General features: G+C 40.1%; 1 protein-coding gene across 1 annotated transcript; it reads left to right on the top strand.

Annotated features, from left to right (window-relative positions):
* The first annotated feature begins 333 nt into the window (after positions 1-333).
* On the top strand, positions 334-8,177 carry LOC119793546 (elastase-1-like). The gene is made up of 8 exons (XM_038300750.1): positions 334-491; positions 684-781; positions 3,025-3,125; positions 7,069-7,194; positions 7,341-7,477; positions 7,571-7,713; positions 7,829-7,978; positions 8,066-8,177. The coding sequence occupies exons 1-8, from the start codon at positions 452-454 to the stop codon at positions 8,072-8,074; spliced, it is 804 nt and encodes a 267-aa protein (XP_038156678.1). The 5' UTR covers positions 334-451; the 3' UTR covers positions 8,075-8,177.
* Positions 8,178-19,195: the final 11,018 nt, after the last annotated feature.

The following is a 19,195-nucleotide window of genomic DNA, read 5'->3' as shown; positions in this document are numbered from 1 at the left end:
AACTATTAATATTATTAATCACAAAAAGATAATTCAGTCTTTAGCTCTGGAGCTCTAAATGTTAAACTTTTTTTTTTCTAATTGCCAAAATTAACATTAACAGGATGAAAGTCACTGAATAAACAGCAACAGCTGCTTTTTCCCCAACCTTTTCGTGACATTTGGAAAAAAGCAAACATGCAACAGATAGACTCAAACAGCACATAGTTTACTTTAAAGGTCATGAAAAATCTATGTTTCAAGATTTCTAAGTATCCTTAACCTTTACGTTGTAAAAAAAACCTTTTGTGAGGTATTTTCCATTGCTGACCTAATCAGAAAGAGTATTCGTGAGAGAAATCACAGGTGCATTCTTGGACATTACTTTCCACACAGTTTCAAGGTCTAATGTGGATATAAAAGTCGTTAGGCAATTTCAGTCTTTGCGGAAACATTCTGAAGTGACGCAAACATGCTCAGGATTCTGGTGTTGACATGTCTCGCTGCCCTGGGTAAGATCATGGAGCACACACTGATAATGTAAATGTTAGTCATTTGCTTCATTTATTTAAAATGATAGTAACTGCCAGTCTCCTTTGACTGCTAGCCACACTATTCCCTCTTTGGAAAAAACGCCAATATAGACCAGTTTCTAGGAACATGTGTCATATTTAAAGCAGTTGCATTGGTCGTTTCTTGCTTAGCGGTGGCTGAGCTGGAGCACGAGACCCGGTACCTGGAGGACACCGTTGAGAGAGTCGTGGGAGGAGAGGTTGCCAGTCCCAACTCCTGGCCCTGGCAGGTAATAAATAAGCAGCTGACACAACTATTCAATGCAAATTGGATGATTGGAAATATCTCCATCTATATGCTGATGATAATTAGCATCATATCTGCCTGCGTTTTTTAGATTCTCAAGTTTAATTGATTGTTTAACCAAAGAAAACACTGGTTTAAATGTTGATGGTTCATATTTAAATATTAATAAAACTGAAACATATTTAGTAAACCTGCTTATTAAAATCTATGAAATCCAACTGCACATCAGTTTCTTGGGATCCTCTAGTTAGGTTAAAATTTTTTTAGCTCAAATTATTTTTTATCATTTAAGAACAATTGTGAATCTCAAAGTTACCATTTCGCTGCATGAATTAAAATAATTTGATATGCTTTTATTTCTCCTGGGATAGATTGTTGTAATGGACTTTTTACATGTCTTTCAATTGTTCAGGTATTTGTTAGCCTGTAGCATCTGCAATGCGGTATTGCAGGCTAACAAAGACCTCAACGACTCCCCATTACTAAGGGGCGGACCTGATCTTCTGGTCCCATTTCCATGTTTTCTGAGCTAAATCAAGGCTTTGTTGAGCTACTCTATGAGCCTGGAACTAAACAGTAATTCTGACTAATTAAAAAAGATCCCTGGATGGGAAACAAAACGTCTTCAAACTTGGAAAACAAAGTCCAGTGGATTGTTTGTTTAACTTTTTTGGAAGGAACTAGCAGGTGATGCTAGGGAACTCTCAGGGAGCTCTCATGAATCAGATTATTCTTCTTTCTCTTATTCTATTATCTAACAGAATGGCTAAGGATTTAATCATGTTTAGAGTCTTTGATTCTCCTAGAGGAGCAATTCCGTCTTTTAAATATTTATCCAGAGCTTAAAAGACGGTAAGTGCCCATAACTGGATAAGTGCCCATAAACCATGAGATACTAGTGGTAGCAAAAACCATTTAAACTTTCTCCACACCTGGATGAATCTGTTAAACTGGTGATGAAAGACAGGAAACAGAAGAGCTGTCTTAAGTTCGGGAAGTAGTGGAGTCGTGCATGGAGCCCATTAAAGACCAATGAGCATCAAAGAAGGAAACAACCACAATAGCTAGTTTCACCTGAATATTTTTCCGGGTTTGGGGACCTTACAAGGATAGATTTACTGAAATGTATCTTCCTCTGGAGGTAGAGAAGGGGATTTTTCCAGTGAAGTGTCCAGGGGGAAGTTTGCCATATGCCTCTGCTCTCCATCCTGAACCCACAGAGAATTGGTCTTATTGAATATGGACCAGAAAGCCCTTTACCACAGCTGCAGAAAAGCAGTTAACCAAAGACACCTTCAAAAGCGCTCGGTCAGCATCTGGTCCGAAAAACTCCAGATAAAAGAACCCCAGTGGAGGACTTTATACCAGCCTCCAATTAAAAACGAGCTGGTGATCTCCAACGGAGGATTTCTAAGGGCACAATCACCACAAACTCGTTTTTATCAGTTGTTAATCGGGGTGTTTTAAACGAGTATATATATATATATATATATATATATATATATATATATATATATATATATATATATATATATATATATATATATATATATATATATATTTATGTATAAAGTGGGAACCATAGTGACAAGACCACACAATCAGATAGATTTTATGCATCACAAAGGCTGTTCTTTTCAGTTTCACAGGTCAGACATTAGCTTTTTTATTATTTATTTATACAATCATTAGTATCAACATTATTATCATGGAACAAATCAGTTCAGTCATGAAATAACATGGACATTATGATACCCGCTCAATTGTAGTTCAGATAGCTATCCAGCAGAGGCCGCCATTCTAAACTGTAGAAAATGTATCAAGCATGGTTTCCAGTTTTGGACAAATAGGTTCAGTTTTTCATGGAGCTTCGGAATTGCCATCACTAATAGGAGACACAGAAATAATTAGTGGAGTCTCAGAGAAATGCAGGAGACCAAAGGCTGTCTGAGTGAGTCCTAGCAGTGCTGTTAGGCCTCTCTGTTAATGAGTGTTGATGAGAAACACCTGAAGCAAAGGATCAGTAGGCGGCCCCAAGAGGGAGCCAGACTACATGACGATTACATTGGGACAACCTTTCCCTCAGGTTGGGACGAGCAGTCTAGTGATGATTGTCACTGGTGAACCTTTTAAATTGAGTGTGTAATAGCTTTTGCATATAATAATAAACATGATAATACGTACATTGTTTTATATACTGAGACTCACCTCTTCTTTTCTTCTTAGATCTCCCTTCAGTACATGTCTGGCAGCTACTGGTACCACACCTGTGGAGGTAGCCTGATTCGTACAGGTTGGGTGATGACTGCTGCTCACTGCGTGGACAGGTACCGTAACGACTCATCACGCTCAAGCCATCTTTAGGATCAAAAAGGAGGTTGAATATTTCAATGTCTGAACTCATCTCCAGCCTGATGAAACTTCTCAAAACTGCATGAATGAATTACAGAAAGACTTCACCTGTTTAAACAACAGATAAAATGTTTTAAGGAAACGCTCTTTAACTTTTAGCTACTAGGGGAATTTGACCTGTAACTTCCAGGTTTTTTGCCCCCTGAAGGCAAATACTCTGTCTCTAAACGAAGCCGTCTGTGTTCTGCTTCTGGTATCAGACCAGTTTGGACCAGCAGGTCTAGAATCCTGGAGTTTGTGATAAAGATGAGGAAACATTCACCCTCTTGATGAAATCCTCCATCAGAACCAGAACATTGATTAGTGAGGGTCAGAGCTAACAGCTCACTTATTCTTGGGAATTTGGATAAAACAGGTTTTAATTTTGAAAATAAAAAGTTAGTTGGATTACAAAATCTGAAGGTATATTGTTATAGACCAAGGTCTTGGCTGTTCAGCAGTGTACAGGTGCAACCTCCTCATTTTGTATTTCTTTCATAAAATAGGCATTTTTCCAGTTATTACTTTGTTTTTGTCAAATCTTTATCTGGCATTGTTAGCACACATTTATGCTGTTAAATGTTGAATTTTCATTTTTGTTAATTTTTTTTAACTGTTTCACGTGTAGTCCTTTAAAATATCTAACATCAGATAACGTTTACTTTAAGCCTAAATAGAAAAAGTCATGTTTTTTTATTTAACAAACATATTTTTGTATTAAAAGAGACCATTACTTTAATGAGAGAACAGCACTGAAGAAACATATTGCAAGCATATTCATTTAAAACGAATAAAAAGCCCTCTGACGGTGGTGACTTTAGAACTGACGGTGGTGACAGTGGCCTCATTTCAACATACAATTCCAAACTGTATACAATTCAAGTCAATGGTTTCTTGCTTATTAACTTTATTTAACTATTTGGTCCAAAAAATAACAATCATGAGCACTGTGACAAATATTTTTCAAGGAATATAAGGTACAATTAAGAAATATCATTATCAGTCAGAATCATTCTCTGATGCTTTATTTTCTTGCGTGTGATTGTGTCCTGTTTGTCAGTTGTCATTCGTGCTGCATTATGGTAGAAATTTTGAACCTTCTGAGTAATTGCTTGAATATATGTAGGTTTTTTGTCAGTAGGCCTTCACACTTCTTTTGATATTCCCTGTTTCTTTTCCTTCTTTCCTTCACAGATAGCTGCTTCCTAGCCATAACTTCCTAAAATACATAAAGTCAAAGTTGAGTGTAATGACTATGAAATTGGGGGGAATTACAGTAAATGTTAGATTTGGTTAAATGTTGCCCTGCCATAGCTTACAAGGAATATTGTATACTATGTGCTATGTAGGTAGGTAGTAGGTGCACTATGTGCATCCCAAATGATGTAAACCAAATGAACATGGCATAATAGTGAATTGAGAGACAGGGAAGGCACACCCCATCCCCTAGGGTTATACAATATGTAAGAAATCTAGGCGGAATTACATAAATAAAAATATAAAAGAGGTTAATGAAACATTACAGATCAACAATTATTTTCTAGCCTCCATTGAGAACCATTTGTAGTTTTTTGTCACCACCGTCAGACTGTGCGTCACCACTGTCAGACAGAAAATCTGACGGTGGTGACAAAATCCTACTCTTTCACATGATATGCATGAGTTGTTCACATTAGCCATGTTGTTTCCCCTCTGTTGCTAGCTACTTTAGACCTCTTCTTAAAAAGTAAACATTTATGTCATAATCTAATCTAATATTTTTTATACAAAAGAGACGGTGTTGACATGTTATGGTTGTGACATTAGCAGTGTCCAAAAATATGAACAAGTTTAAGAGAAAATAGCAAACCTACAGGAGCTTGAGTGACCTTAAGGCATCCAGTAGAGCTGAAGATTTGAAAATGGGGTCCTCAGGCATGTAGTTGACCTTGTAGTTGCCTGATTTTATTGCTTTTTATAAATATCTGACGGTGGTGACAAATATGTGGGACACATTTTGAGCAATCACAAAATAATGGTTATTATTGTTCAAAACTCACTGTTTGTAGTTTTAAATACATATTAAAATGTACCCTTTCATTTGGTAAAGATATTATTCAATTCAATTATTACTTATTGTTTTTTTAATCAAGTTGAAATGATTATCTCCTATCCAAGGACAACTGATTTTATAGGCAATGGGCCAGCATATAATCATTAAATTAACAATAAAATAAAAAAAACTTTAAAAGAACCTTGCATTTGTGCAAAGGACCCCCTGATTATTACCTTGATTGTTTTTATTCATGAAAATGTTATTTCTTTCCAACAGAATTAGCACTTTTCTTAGTGGGACATGTTTTTGCCAAAGTTTCAAGAATCAGTGAGCTGTTAAGTTAGGCCCCGTCCACACGAAGTCAAAACGAACACGAAACGCTGATATTTTCCAAAACGTTTGTCGTAAAGACGGAGATGTAAAATAAATGTGAGCGTCCACGCGAATGCATGAAAACGCTGCAAAATGTATGCCAGGCCTGTAAGTGGCGCTGTGGTGCCAAAGCAAAAATAGGCGACGAAATGTTGGGCATGCGCACTAATATTTATACATGGTTGCCCTGCGGGTCCATTTTCGTGGTTCAGTCAAATTCAGGTGCTGAACTATGTCGTCGATATTGCTCTGTTCTTCCTGGAGATATTCCAGAAGAAGAAGATTCTGTTGTAAGCCCGACAGCAGGGTGAGTAGCATTAGCAGCAACGGCGCCATTGTTGTTGTGATACTGTGTCGCGCATGCGTGTTTAGAGGCGACGCTATGACGCATGCGTGTAAAAAAAAAAAATGCGGTTAGAGCTTAAAGATGGAAACGCGAAAACAGCGTTTCGAAATCTTCCCACTCTGAAGGCTGAAAAAAAAGATCGTTTACAGACCCCCGAAACGCCGACTTCGTGTGGATGAGAGGCTGGTTTCGTTAAAAATTTGTGCGTTTAGGCCAGGGTTTGACTTCGTGTGGACGGGGCCTTAGTTAGCTCTGGTGTTTAAGGGGAGCTCAGACTGATGGAAAGCGGCGCTCTGGGTCACATGACCCATTCAGAGATGGATCGGCCCTCTGAGGTCACAGAGGAGAGTTTCTGAGGAGAGCAGCACAGAGCGAGCATCGATACACAGCAGGAGATGAACATGGAGCTGAAGGATCATTGGCTGGATCTCATAAATCAGGCTAAAGCTGGGGTCATAAGTAATGCTTTGTTATTTTAACTAATAAAACAAGTCATGTCATAAACTATGGTCTTTATAAGCAAAAAAAAAATATCATACATGTTTGGCTGTGACACCATCCTGGACAGAACTATCAGCTGTCCTGCTGCCATCAACACCTTTGTTTATAGATGTTGGAGCTTGGCCTGTTTTCCAGTGTAGTCCTGTTTCTCTGACTGTGACTGGCTGCATGTGCTCTCTTCATCCTCTGATGGGAGCTGGTCTGCCTGGCTGTGTGTTTCCTGGACGGGGCCACCTGTGGAGCTGGTTGACAGTTGCCTTTTGTATCTATGCTTCTCTTTCTATGTCTGCTTCTGTCTCCTTGAACCCCAGTCGGCCTCAGCAGATGGCCGCTCACACTGAGCCTGGTTCTGCTGGAGGTTTCTTCCTGTTAAAAGAGAGTTTTTCCTCTCCACTGTCACTACAAGCATGCTTAGTGTGAGGGATTGCTGAAGAGTCAATGAGTCGATGCAATCAGCTGGTTTATCTTAGATAGAAAACGTTGAATCAGTTTGACTGGATGATCTGGTTGAACTGTAAAGTGCCTGAGATGACATGTGTTGTGAATTGGTGCTATAGAAATAAACTTAATTGAATTGATTAGATATACCAGATACTTTATATTTGTGTTCTTTATGACTTTGCAGTTCAAGGACATACCGTGTTGTTCTTGGTGAACACGATCTGAACTCCAACAGTGGAAGAGAGCAGGTCATCAGCGTCAGCCAGATCTACATCCACTCCAACTGGAACTCAAACAGTGTGTCCAATGGGTGAGGAAAACCTATTTTAATGGCTAGAAATTCATTTATAATACAAGAAAACTGCATCGTTACCAATCTCACTTCAAGATGAATGCTACCATTTTATCTAAAACTTCAACCAAACATGTTTCTGTAAAGAGTTCTCTGTATTTCAGGTATGACATCGCCCTCCTAAAGCTTTCATCCAATGCAGTTCTGAACTCTTACGTCCAGCTTGCCTCTCTGCCTCCTTCCGAGCAGATTCTGCCACACAACAACCCTTGCTACATCACTGGATGGGGACGCACCTCCAGTCAGTTCTATTGATTTGAACCACTGATTTCCTGTCAGTAGTATTTATTAAGTCTCCTCCCTTTTCTAAATCCTATTCTGTCACTTTTAATAGCTGGTGGTAGCCTGTCTACTCAGCTAAAGCAAGCCTACCTTCCTCTGGTGGACCACAAGACCTGCTCCAGCAGTGGCTGGTGGGGTAGTACTGTGAAGACCACTATGGTGTGCGGTGGTGGCGGTAATGAGTCTGGATGTAATGTGAGTTTATCTACAAAGGACAGTCAGCTTATTTAAGTGTTGCTCCATCAACTTCTGTCTCATTTTGGTGGTTCTGACCATTTTTATTTCAATCGTCCTGTTTGTGTTTTATCAGGGTGATTCTGGAGGTCCACTTAACTGCCAGGTTAGTGGCAAGTACTATGTGCATGGCATTGCTAGCTTTGTGTCTGGCTACGGTTGCAACTATCCTCAGAAGCCCACCGTTTTCACCCGTGTGTCTGCCTACATCAACTGGATTAACTCAGTAAGAGACAAACATGCAGACTCTCATCAGTGATAGTGAAGGAGTCAAGAGAATGGATCTTAATGAAGTTTTTCTTTTTTTTTCCAGATCCTGTAACAGGTGTTTTCAGAATTCTGGGTTGCGCAACTTTATTCAATAATGTTTGCATCTAAAGAAAAACAACAGATTCACTGCATTTAATAAAAATCATCAAACGTTGTTTAAAGCCTCATTATTCATTTAATTAAAAATGATAAACGTTATGCAGTTACATGTTCCTTTAGAAAAAAAGAAAATTGCTGCAGCTTGTAAAAGTATTCACACCCTTTCGATAGACTCCCTTCCTCCTTTAGGAAACCTCCTTAAGTTTTATATCTAAGGAATACCAACTATTTTCATTGACTTATTGAATCTTCAGCAATCCCTCAATGCAGAGGATATTACCTCTTGAACAGGAATAAACCTCCATCAGAATCAGAACCAGGCTGTGTGTGAGCAGCCATCTGCCGAGGCTGACTGGGGTTCAAGGAGGTGTCTGCCTTATGGATTAAAAGTGGTAGTTGGTTCCACAGGAGAGGAGCCTGATAACTAATCCCATTCTACTTTTAGAGATTCTAGGAACCACTAGTAAAGCTGCCGATTAGGAACCTCTTGGATATGAGATTTAAATGACAGTCAAGATTTTTTACTTTCCTACCCGAGATCAATTTGATCCAAGACTATAACTTCTGTTTTGTCTGCATTCAAAAGCAAAATGTTAAGAGTCGCCCATGTTTTTAAAGGAATAGTACACCCAAAACATGATTAGCCTTCATTTTCTACTCACCCCCATGCTGAACAACACTCTGGAGTACTTTTTTGATATCTCAAATGCATCTGGAGATCTGGGAGGCTTCTTGCTGTCTGCTGACATTCAAATAATGGAGGTCTATGGCGCCCGAGACAGAAAGGTCCATAAAAGTCCACAAAAACGTGTCAATATTCCTCCATACTGCTCGTCCAATGTATTCCAAGTGTCCTGAGTGGGTAGCGTCCAGAATTTACTCGAAACAAAGTCATTTAGAATGTTTTTAGAGCATAAACAGTAGTGTATAGGATTTCCTGAAAGCGCGTTCACGATGCTACGGAAACCGTGGCAGACCAAACCAGATGAAATTGCGCATTCAGCTCGGCAAAGAACTCATGCTCTTCCTCAACACTGAAGTCCTCAGACATTTTTCTTTCGTTGTTTCTTTCTTTGCACAGGTAAACAGCACATTTCTTCTTCTACGCTTGCATTATCGGCAGAGCAGATGCTGAATGCGCACTTTCATCTGGTTTGGTCTGCCGGCTTCCGTAGCGTCGTGAACGCGCTTTCAGGAAATCCTATACACTACTGTTTATGCTCTAAAAACATTCTAAATGACTTCGTTTTGAGTAAATTCTGGATGCTACCCACTCAGGACACTTGGATTACATTGGACGAGCAGTATTGAGGAATATTGACACGTTTTTTGTGGAGTTTTATGGACCTTTCTGTCTCGGGCGCCATAGACCTCCATTATTTGAATGTCAGCAGACAGCAAGAAGCCTCCCAGATCTCCAGATGCATTTGAGATATCAAAAAAGTACTCCAGAGTGTTGTTCAGCATGGGGGTGAGTAGAAAATGAAGGCTAATCATGTTTTGGGTGTACTATTCCTTTAAGTCTTCAGATATACCTGTAGTCTATCTAATCGATTAGTTTAATCTGGATTAATAGACAGATATAGCTGAATATGATCAGTATAACAATGGAAAATAACCCCATACTGTCTAGTAATTCTAACCATTGGGAGAATATATAGAGTAAAGAGAAATGGCCCTGGGACTGATCCCTTTGGTACTCCGCATGTAACCCTGGAGCATGGGTAAGATTTATTATTAAAATGAATGGTGTAGGTGGTCACACACTTGTTTGACAACTATTTTCACAAGAACTTTGGTTAAGAAAGGAAGATTGGATATAGGTCTATAATTGGCTAATGGCCAATTGGTTCAAGAGATGGTCAAAAGCCTGGGGAACATATCCCTATAACAGTGACAGGTTAATCACATCTAAAATGGAGGAAGAAATCAGAGAGTATATGTCCTTAAACAACTTGGCTGGAACTGGATCTAACATACAAGTTGAAGGCTTGGATGAAGATAATAGTTTTGCTAATTCTGAAATTTCAATTTAATGAAAACAATCTAAACATTGTTGAGGCTGTTGTTACCTCTGATGCTGCCGTACCTTTCAGACATAAACCAATCCCATTTAGAGGGTTACCAATTATCTAAATTTTAAAAGCATCACTCTTATTTAGAAAGAATCCCATAATGATTACTGCTAAGAGCAGGTGGGGTGGATGGTTCAACAGAGCTATGGCTCTGGGTGAGCTTGGCAACTGTATTAAAAAGAAATCCTGGGTTATTCTTATCAATGAGGAGAAATATGTTGTTAATGCTTTAAAAGATTAATTTCATACAGCAGTAAACTGTTTTTCCAGACTAGTTAGGTTTCTTGTAGGCATGTAGAGCGCAATTTTCTGTCCAGTTTCCTAGCATTTAGCCTCAAAGTGCACAGCTCTTCTTTAAACCTGGGAAACAGCTTTCCACTGTTATAGTTTTTCTTTTTCAAAAGGGCTACACTGTCTATGGCAGCCTGCAGAGAACTAACAACCTCATCAACAAAATCATCAACCTGTGAAAGGGAATAAACTAAATGTTTACCCTCTGCAGCACTCCTCAGCCACACAGAGGAGGGGAGGAGGAAGAAAGTGAAACAGATTCTTTCAAATGTATTACTGCATTATCTGATAATGATCTGCTAAAGTGAAACCTTCTTTTGGGGAAGGAGAACTCTGTTAAAGTAATCCGAAAGCTTATTGAAAAAGTGGTCAGAGAGGACAGGGTTGTGAGGCAATACTTTTATCTCTTCATATTCAATGCCGTATTTCAGAACAAGGTCCAAATTATGAAGATGAGAATGTGTGGGACTACTCACATTTTGAACAAAGCCAATCGAGTCTAAGATAGCATTACAGGCTGCATTTAAGCTATCACCTTGCTTGTCAGCATGGTTGTTAACATCCCCTACTATGATGAACCTGTCCGTATTCATCACCAAATCAGGTAGGAACTCTGACTCAGACTACGGACCTGGTGGACGAAACAAAGTTTAAAAAAGAAAAGTTTTTTTTTGCTTTGCAATTTGGATGAGGGAAACTAAGGGTTAAATGTTCAGTTGTAATTATTAACTGACTTTGCACTAATCAATTCAATTCAATGTTTATTTCTATAGCGCCATTTCACAACACATGTCATCTCAAGGCACTTTACAGTTCACCAGATCATACAGTCAAATTGATTCAAAGTTTTCTATCTAAGGAAATCATTGGGTTTAAGAAGTCGATGGAGTTGAAGGTAAATGCTTCATTATAAAAGAAAACATCAAATAGTTTAAACTGAAATGTAAATGATAAAGAAAACAGAATAAATGATATAATCCTGTAAACAGACCTTTTTCATTGTGTTAAACTTCTACAACGGCTGTTATACAATCACAAAGTTTGTCCACTTCACCAAAAATACACAGAATTTGATGTTCTAGTTACAGTGGGTCCCGTCAGGTGTGCAGATTGACGTCATTGTTCTTTACTCTTTAACCTCTTCTCTACCAGCTGTGTTTGTTCCAGATGTTCACACACAGTAGAGTTCGGATGGCGAAAGCTTGAATCACTTTGACCGCTTTTTTACCCTTTACTGCTGTCACTCTTGTAGAACAGATTAAAAAAAACACTGAGATGTGATGCAGCTAATCCCGAGGAAACCTCACATGGTCTAATAGTAAGGACCATAAAAAATGCCCGATTCCTTCTACAAATTGTATTGTGTAATAATGAGGTGTATTAGTGTAGATGGGGTGCCTCCCCTGAGCTGCTGCTGTCATGGTGCCCAAGAATTAACCTCACTGTGTTAGCACAGCTTTAGTACCTGTTGCGAACATTGTGCATAGAGTATGCAAATCAATATTTAATGCAAAATTGATATCAGATAGTGAGTAAAAGGCCATATTTTATTGTTTTAATGTATTATTTTATGGAAAAGTTAAGGTTTCACATCGTTGAGAGATGAAAACATCTTGTATTTCTTGTCTACGCCTCCATCCAGCGTCAGCAGAGCCCCTCAGATTTCCTTTCATCCAAACGCCTGCTTCGGCTCAGGTGGGGGAAGCATGAGGCACTCTCAGGCCAGCAGAGTGACATAGCCCCTCCATGGTGTCCCTCCTGGCTCTTCCTCTGGGCCTCCTTTTAGAGCACCTCCTAGGAGGCATCTTGGACGTGGACGAGATGTGGAGGAGCAGTGGCTCTTCCCCAAACCTGTCCTAGCAAAAAGAAAAACTACTACAGCTACCTTACATCCTTTCAGTATAAAGATGTTAAAATATATTAACATAATTATTCCAAATAGTGAAAAAATTTGGGTTTTAAAAACAAAAAATAAGGAGATAGCTCCAGCAAACCATGTTTGTCCCCTACGATCAAGCTATCAAGCTTGATTTGGGCTTGATGTGTCTGCGAGGTCCGTGCATCAAAATACATGGCTTCCACAGCCCTTTGCATAGCTTCACAGTGGACTAATTTTCAGCATCACGTTCCTAGGAATGAAATACCTGAAATCGTGATTAACTGGATGTCTTGTCTTGTTCTGTTTCCCACTATTCCGAAAAGCTCCTGGAAAATCATACAAGTCAGCATAGAAACATCCATCACGAGGGGTGCTGGTGCCTATCTCCAGCCGTCAATGGGCAAGAGACGGGCTCCACCCTGGACAGGTCACCAGTCCATCGCAGGGCAACACAGAGACAAACAGGACAAACAACAATTCATACACACACTCACACCTAAGGACAATTTAGAGAAGCTAATTAACCAAACAATCATGTTTGTGGACTGTGGGAGGAAGCCGGAGTACCCAGAGAGAACCCATGCATGCTCAGGGAGAACATGCAAACTCCATGCAGTAAGACCCTGGGCCAGGAATTGAACCCAGAGCCTTCTTGCTGCAAGGCAGCAGTGCTACCCACAGCCCAACATAGAAACATCGCTTCCGAAAAAAGTAAACACCACCACAAGTTGGAGCGCGAACATGAACACAGTGCAACACACTGTGGGTGCACACCAGTGGCGGATCTAGGGGGCGGCTACTTGGGCTGCAGCCCCCCAGAGCCCCGGATCTCGCTTCTGAGCTGATCTGAGTAAAATGTGCAGTACTGGAATTCACCAGATGGTGGCAGCATGCACAGCAAAGCAGCCTGTAGCATTCCCGTGCAGAAGAAGAAGTTCTCACCAATGGCTGTTGCTAAACAGACTGATGTTCCATGGATGTACAACTCTGACTGACTTCCAGACGTTGTTTGTCCCGGTGGTGTATGAAATTCTGTTCCCCTTGTGTCGGGAGCGCATTGAAGCCAGAGAGGAGGACATGGCGGATGGGACCATTTTCACGACGCGTCTGATCGATTTCTCGCTAAAATCAGCTATAATTATGTCACGGTTGTAACATCCAGTTGTTGTTTACAAAATTGTAAAATAAATAAATAGGCGAGGTCATTTTAAGCTATTTTGTGTTATTTTAAACGCCAAGAAAATCGTCTTTTTCCAAATTCTGTCACTTAAACCTGACAGAAATAAAAGTCAGTCACCAAACACAGTTTTCCAACAAGTAGTGAGTATTTATCATTTTTCATTGCTGATATCAGAGGACGGAAACCGGCTGATAGCAGGACACAAATATTAAGAGCTCCTGAAAAGATGAGAGTTTAGACTTTCTTATTTATCCCCTTCTAATGTAAAATATGACAGATTACTGGATTAAGGACATTCCTAGTATACTACATGATATCACACAAACAATTTTTGAGAATCTGGAAACAGATGCTTTTTACTTCCCAAAGATACGGGAGGAGGAGAGACTTGATGTTTCAGCTGCCTGAAATAATCCGTTCCTCCTCCATAACATGGGAAGAAATTAATTTACCTGCAGGACTTTAACTGTGTTTATTCATTTATTCATATTCCTCTGGATTTGGTGACATTTGATAATTATTTGCCAAAGTTATGAGAGGGGAATCGAATATTTTAGCCACCTGATATAATCAATCCCCCATTTGATGATCTTTATGAAATATATTTTCTGTTTAAATGTTTATCTAACAATTCACATATATTCCAAAAAAAAGTTAAAACCACTGGACTTTGTTTTCCAAGTTTGAAGATGTTTCTCAATTCAAAATGTCTGGAGCAATGCTACTGCAGACATTTGGAATTGAGAATTAAAGTACATTAAATAAAGATAATCAAACCAACAACTATTTTGGATTTTAAAATATAAAATAATAAATGTTTTAAACATAATATAGGAAAAATAATGACAGTTTCAAAGGATTTGTCTATTTTTTTCCCATGTTATGGGGAAACAGATTATATCAGGTGGCTAAAATATATTATTTCCCTCTGATAACTTTGGCAAATAATGATCAAATGTGACCAAATCCACAGAGTTAGTTGTTGATGAAGAGAGGAATAAACACACTTGCAGGTGAATTAATTTATTCCCATGTAATGGAGGGGGAATTGTTATGTGTGATAGCATGTAGTGGTAGAAATTTCTCTAATCGAGTAATCTGTCATATTTTACATTAGAACGGGATTTAGAAGAAAGTCTACTCTCTCATCTTCACCCTCGGGGCTAAGCCCCTGATCTCCTAGAATCCTAGATCCTCCCCTGGTGCACACACACGTTTCAGTACGAACCTTTCCTTCTCCTGCTGCAAGATATAATAAGAACATGAGAGAACAGGCCACTTACACCATGTCCAACAGATCTTCTTAGCTAACTGCCTCAAGCATCTACGCCCCTGAGTCTTTTGTGCTTTTGGTGACTGCTTATGAGGAACTGAATCCCAGGATCTCATCCAGCTGGTTCTGGCAGTCTGATCTGCTGTGATTGTTGTGGTCCTTCAGCCTCACGTAGTCCTGCTATATTTTCTTGAGCTTGTCCCGCTCCTACTTTGTTTATTTCGGCCAGTCTGGCTGCAGTCATGGCGTAGATGTGATCCTTGTGATTTGCAAACTCAAGCCTCTACATATTTCCCACTGGCCAAAAAAACCTAACCTCATTTTGTGGACTAATAGTAAAGAATTAAAATATACACAGTCCTCCATTGAAGGAACAAATGCATGGATTGTTTCTCAAAATCATCATTAGACAAGGTATTTCTATTTTTTGCAATTTTCAGGAGTTAAGAGAAGAAAATTCTAGAAACCTCTTTGATGTGGGATTTAAGACAGGTCCTTATCAACAATAACACCGATTGCCATAAAGCGGGACAGATGGACCCAGTATTCAAGGCTTCAGACAGTGGGAAGTTTCAAAACATATAATAACAAAATAATAAGACAGAACAGAAACAGAAACGTGGGCTGCTGTTGATCAGCTGACATGCAGTGACTGAAGGGGGAGGGCAGATTATCGCTCATCGCTGGCACCCTGAATTTGGGAGAAACACAGGAAAGTAACCATGATCATCTGACAGAAGATGATTATCAGTGTGAGTCACTTACCTGGTCTAACAGTCCTCTCATCAAAGGCAGGATCAGCCGATGCACTGTCTAAGAGATGTGGCACTGAGCTGTCCAGAGCTTCCCGGCTGTAGCAACCCCAGTGAGCAGGCAGGAAACCAATCCAGGTCAGGAAAACAGTTCAGAACAAGGACGGTTTTGAGATCAAGGAGTCCATAGTCCGGTCACTGGTTCAGATCTTAACAGGAACAGATAGATCCAGGATTGCTCCACAGAGCATTCAGGCAGGTTTAGAGTTCAAATGATTCCAGCAGAAAGCTCAGACAGACACACTCAGATGGATAGAGGCGTGCTAGAGAGGGACAAAGACAAGATCTGGTACCAGGATAACTGCAGAGCTTTAAACTTTACTCCCCATAGGAGCCAGGGTTATGGGAATTCATTCATTCATTCATTCATTAATCAAGGAACAGGAAATTAAAAAAATCACACTAGATTACTTATATATGTAATTTAAATGCAAGGTGAGGTAGAATACTTCCTTTTTCCAACTGTCCAAACTTCAGTACAGACAGTAGGCTTTATTTTTATTCTATAATTGGCCTATCATGATATAAGAAAATAGTCTATTTGAATTTGGGTCCAAAATGTTTTTCTATCTACAGGTAAAAAAACAAAAAGGAGGAATTCCCATTTACTCCTTGTAATGATGCTCTTATATTACCGTGGGTATTAGTAAGCCAAAACAATATCTGTCGCACTGCAGGCTGCCCACCTTTTTTTAACAAACACTGGGCAACAAATAGACATCTTATCTTTAGAGTTTTATATTTCTCAATTTGTTTTTCTTTTTAGAAAAAAAACATGTTTTTTTAGGCGTTATATGGGATATATTTTAGACTATGTTTCTGTTATCTGCGCTTAAAGGAATAGTACACCCAAAGCATGATTAGCCTTCATTTTCTACTCACCCCCATGCTGAACAACACTCTGGAGTACTTTTTTGATATCTCAAATGCATCTGGAGATCTGGGAGGCTTCTTGCTGTCTGCTGACATTCAAATAATGGAGGTCTATGGCGCCCGAGGCAGAAAGGTCCATAAAAGTCCACAAAAAACGTGTCAATATTCCTCCATACTGCTCGTCCAATGTATTCCAAGTGTCCTGAGTGGGTAGCGTCCATAATTTACTCGAAACAAAGTCATTTAGAATGTTTTTAGAGCATAAACAGTAGTGTATAAACCGCGGCAGACCAAACCAGATGAAAGTGCGCATTCAGCGTCTGCTCTGCCGATAATGCAAGCATAGAAGAAGAATCTCAGTGAGGGGGTTTGGCAAAAAGATAGAACATCATGTATAAACATTCCTTGAGGGTCGCAGTGACTTTGACGCAAATCTGCGCACGTGCATTCCAGTAAGATGTCGGCAATATTCCGTTGTGCATGTGCATACACATAGTGCAAGGATGAGACTATAAATGCTCTGTGGATTGGTATGCGAGTCGAGAACTTGCAAGAGAGAAAAGACAGATATCTTCTGTTCGGATGTTCAGCATTGTGTTACGTGTACTGAGGACAGCATGTCAATTTGATCTATAAAATAAATGCTTCTTCTCCCGTCCTGGGGCAATCAGATGATCGACTGAAGGTGTCCTGATTTTTGACATTCTACCATTGAAAGCCACCACAATCTCACTATATGTTTTTTGACTATTTAACTGTATAATAGAGCTGCAAATAAGTATTCAATCATCTGAGAAAAATCAATCTTAATATTTGGTACAGAAGCCTTTATTTGCATTTACAGAGGTCAAATGTTTCTTGTAGTTTTTCACCAAGTTTGCACAAACTGCAGGAGGGATTTTGGCCCACTCTAAAAGTGTCATAATTGAAGGTGACTCTGAACGAGAGCAACTAAAGAGGCAGGTTGTAGGTTAAAAGGTTTATTGAAAACAAGATTGTGGGTATGAACAGAAAGCTGTATGGTCTGGTCAGGTTCTTCTGGGCTTCTGCAGAGAAGATGAGGAGACTGGTGAATGTATAGAAACAGTTGCTGGAGGATTATGCTGGGCTGACACTCACTGTAGAGAGGCAGTGGTCCGATCTTGTGGAGAGTGTCCCCAGTAGCTACGTTTACATGGACACAAATAATCGGATTGAAGGCCTGATCAGATCAAAAATGTTTCATGTAAACATGTCAGACTGAAGATTCTAATCCGATTCGGTCCGATCGGAAATAAATTTAATTCCGAAAGAGAGAGGTGGTTTTTGTCGATCGCCATTCTGATTGGCGTCCATGTAAACACCCATTCGGATCTTAAGAGTAAAATAATCTTCACTGCGCATGTGTGCGACGTCAGCGTGACGTTTTTCCGCCTTGTCAACAACAGGAAACCACCGGTCGCTCTCGCTCTCGCTGTGAACAACATGGCGGGAGGAGTCTAGGAACGCCGATTTATACACTCAAGTTCATTTAAAGCTGCAGGAAGCAGGAATTTATCCTCCTCCTCTTCCTCTTTTCTCTCTCCACAGCCCACTCGCTCTCCCACGCCGGTTCAATCGCTCATTCTCTACATTTTCTCTCTGCCATTTCGCTGCCAAGCGCTTTTTTCCTCCTCTCTCCGTTTTTCCTTCCGCTCGCTCCGAGCGCATCGTTTGTCAGGCCTCCCAAAAACCAGACGCAGACAGAACTGCCAAGTTTGGCAGGAAGTTCTGCGCATGCTTAAAAGATTTAATCTGATCCAACGCTTGGTGCATGTATACACACGTCATGATCGGATCATTTCATTTAGTGTCCATGTAAACGGAGATTTTGAATTTCTGATCAACCAAGGTTTGGATCGGATCGGGGAAATTTTGCGCATGTAAACGTAGCTAGTGCTTCGAGTGCTGACCAGTACTCTCTCCCTGGTGGATGGTTGGAGGGTGGACAGGCAGGTGAGCGCAGGTAGGAGGGCTGAGCTGTGGATTAACCCGAGATCCCTCTCAGGTTCCTGGTTGTTTTCAGATGGGGATCCAAGATCTATGGTTCCAGGCTGGGTCTCAGGATCAGAGACAGGGGTTCTGCAAGAAAGGTTCAGAGCAGGGTTTAGGCAAGGGTTAGAGTCACCAGGACAAGGTTTGGGTTTGGTCTGTACCAACGCAGTGGCGTTAACGAACTGACGCCCTCCTGCTGGTTCCAGCTCCTTAAGAAGGGTGGTGATCAGCTCAGATGTCGTGCACCTGCCCGTCCATCCCTGCTGAGGAAAGACAGAGAGAGAGAAAACCTGGCCTGCACCCAGAGCCTGGAGTGTGACAAAAAGTTATATGGATAAATAAAGGTTTAGATCTTTATTCATACAGACTATAACCGGAAGCTTGTAAATAGCAGTCTGCCAGATTAACAGCATTTCAATATCTGCTAGGCACTTGCTTTAGCATCAAGAGCGAGTGGGGATCAATAACCAGAAATAACCACGTGTGACGTGAAACCACATGAAAATTATAATAGAAGCTGGTATACTAGGTGAATATAATTAATCATGCTAAACGTCATCTTTTATTTTAGGAGTATGTAGGAAATTAAACCTAAAAGTCAGTAATGGAGGACAGATATGCACAGAATATCTACCGAAGCCATCCTGGATGGAACTCCTTATCAAACCAAATCATCAT

This window comes from Cyprinodon tularosa, unplaced genomic scaffold, assembly GCF_016077235.1.
Source record: "Cyprinodon tularosa strain WSP-4 unplaced genomic scaffold, ASM1607723v1 ctg455, whole genome shotgun sequence".
NCBI classification, from domain to species: Eukaryota; Metazoa; Chordata; class Actinopteri; order Cyprinodontiformes; family Cyprinodontidae; genus Cyprinodon; species Cyprinodon tularosa.
The sequence above is the reverse complement of the archived record's forward strand: the minus strand, read 5'-3'. Positions and strand labels throughout refer to the sequence as shown.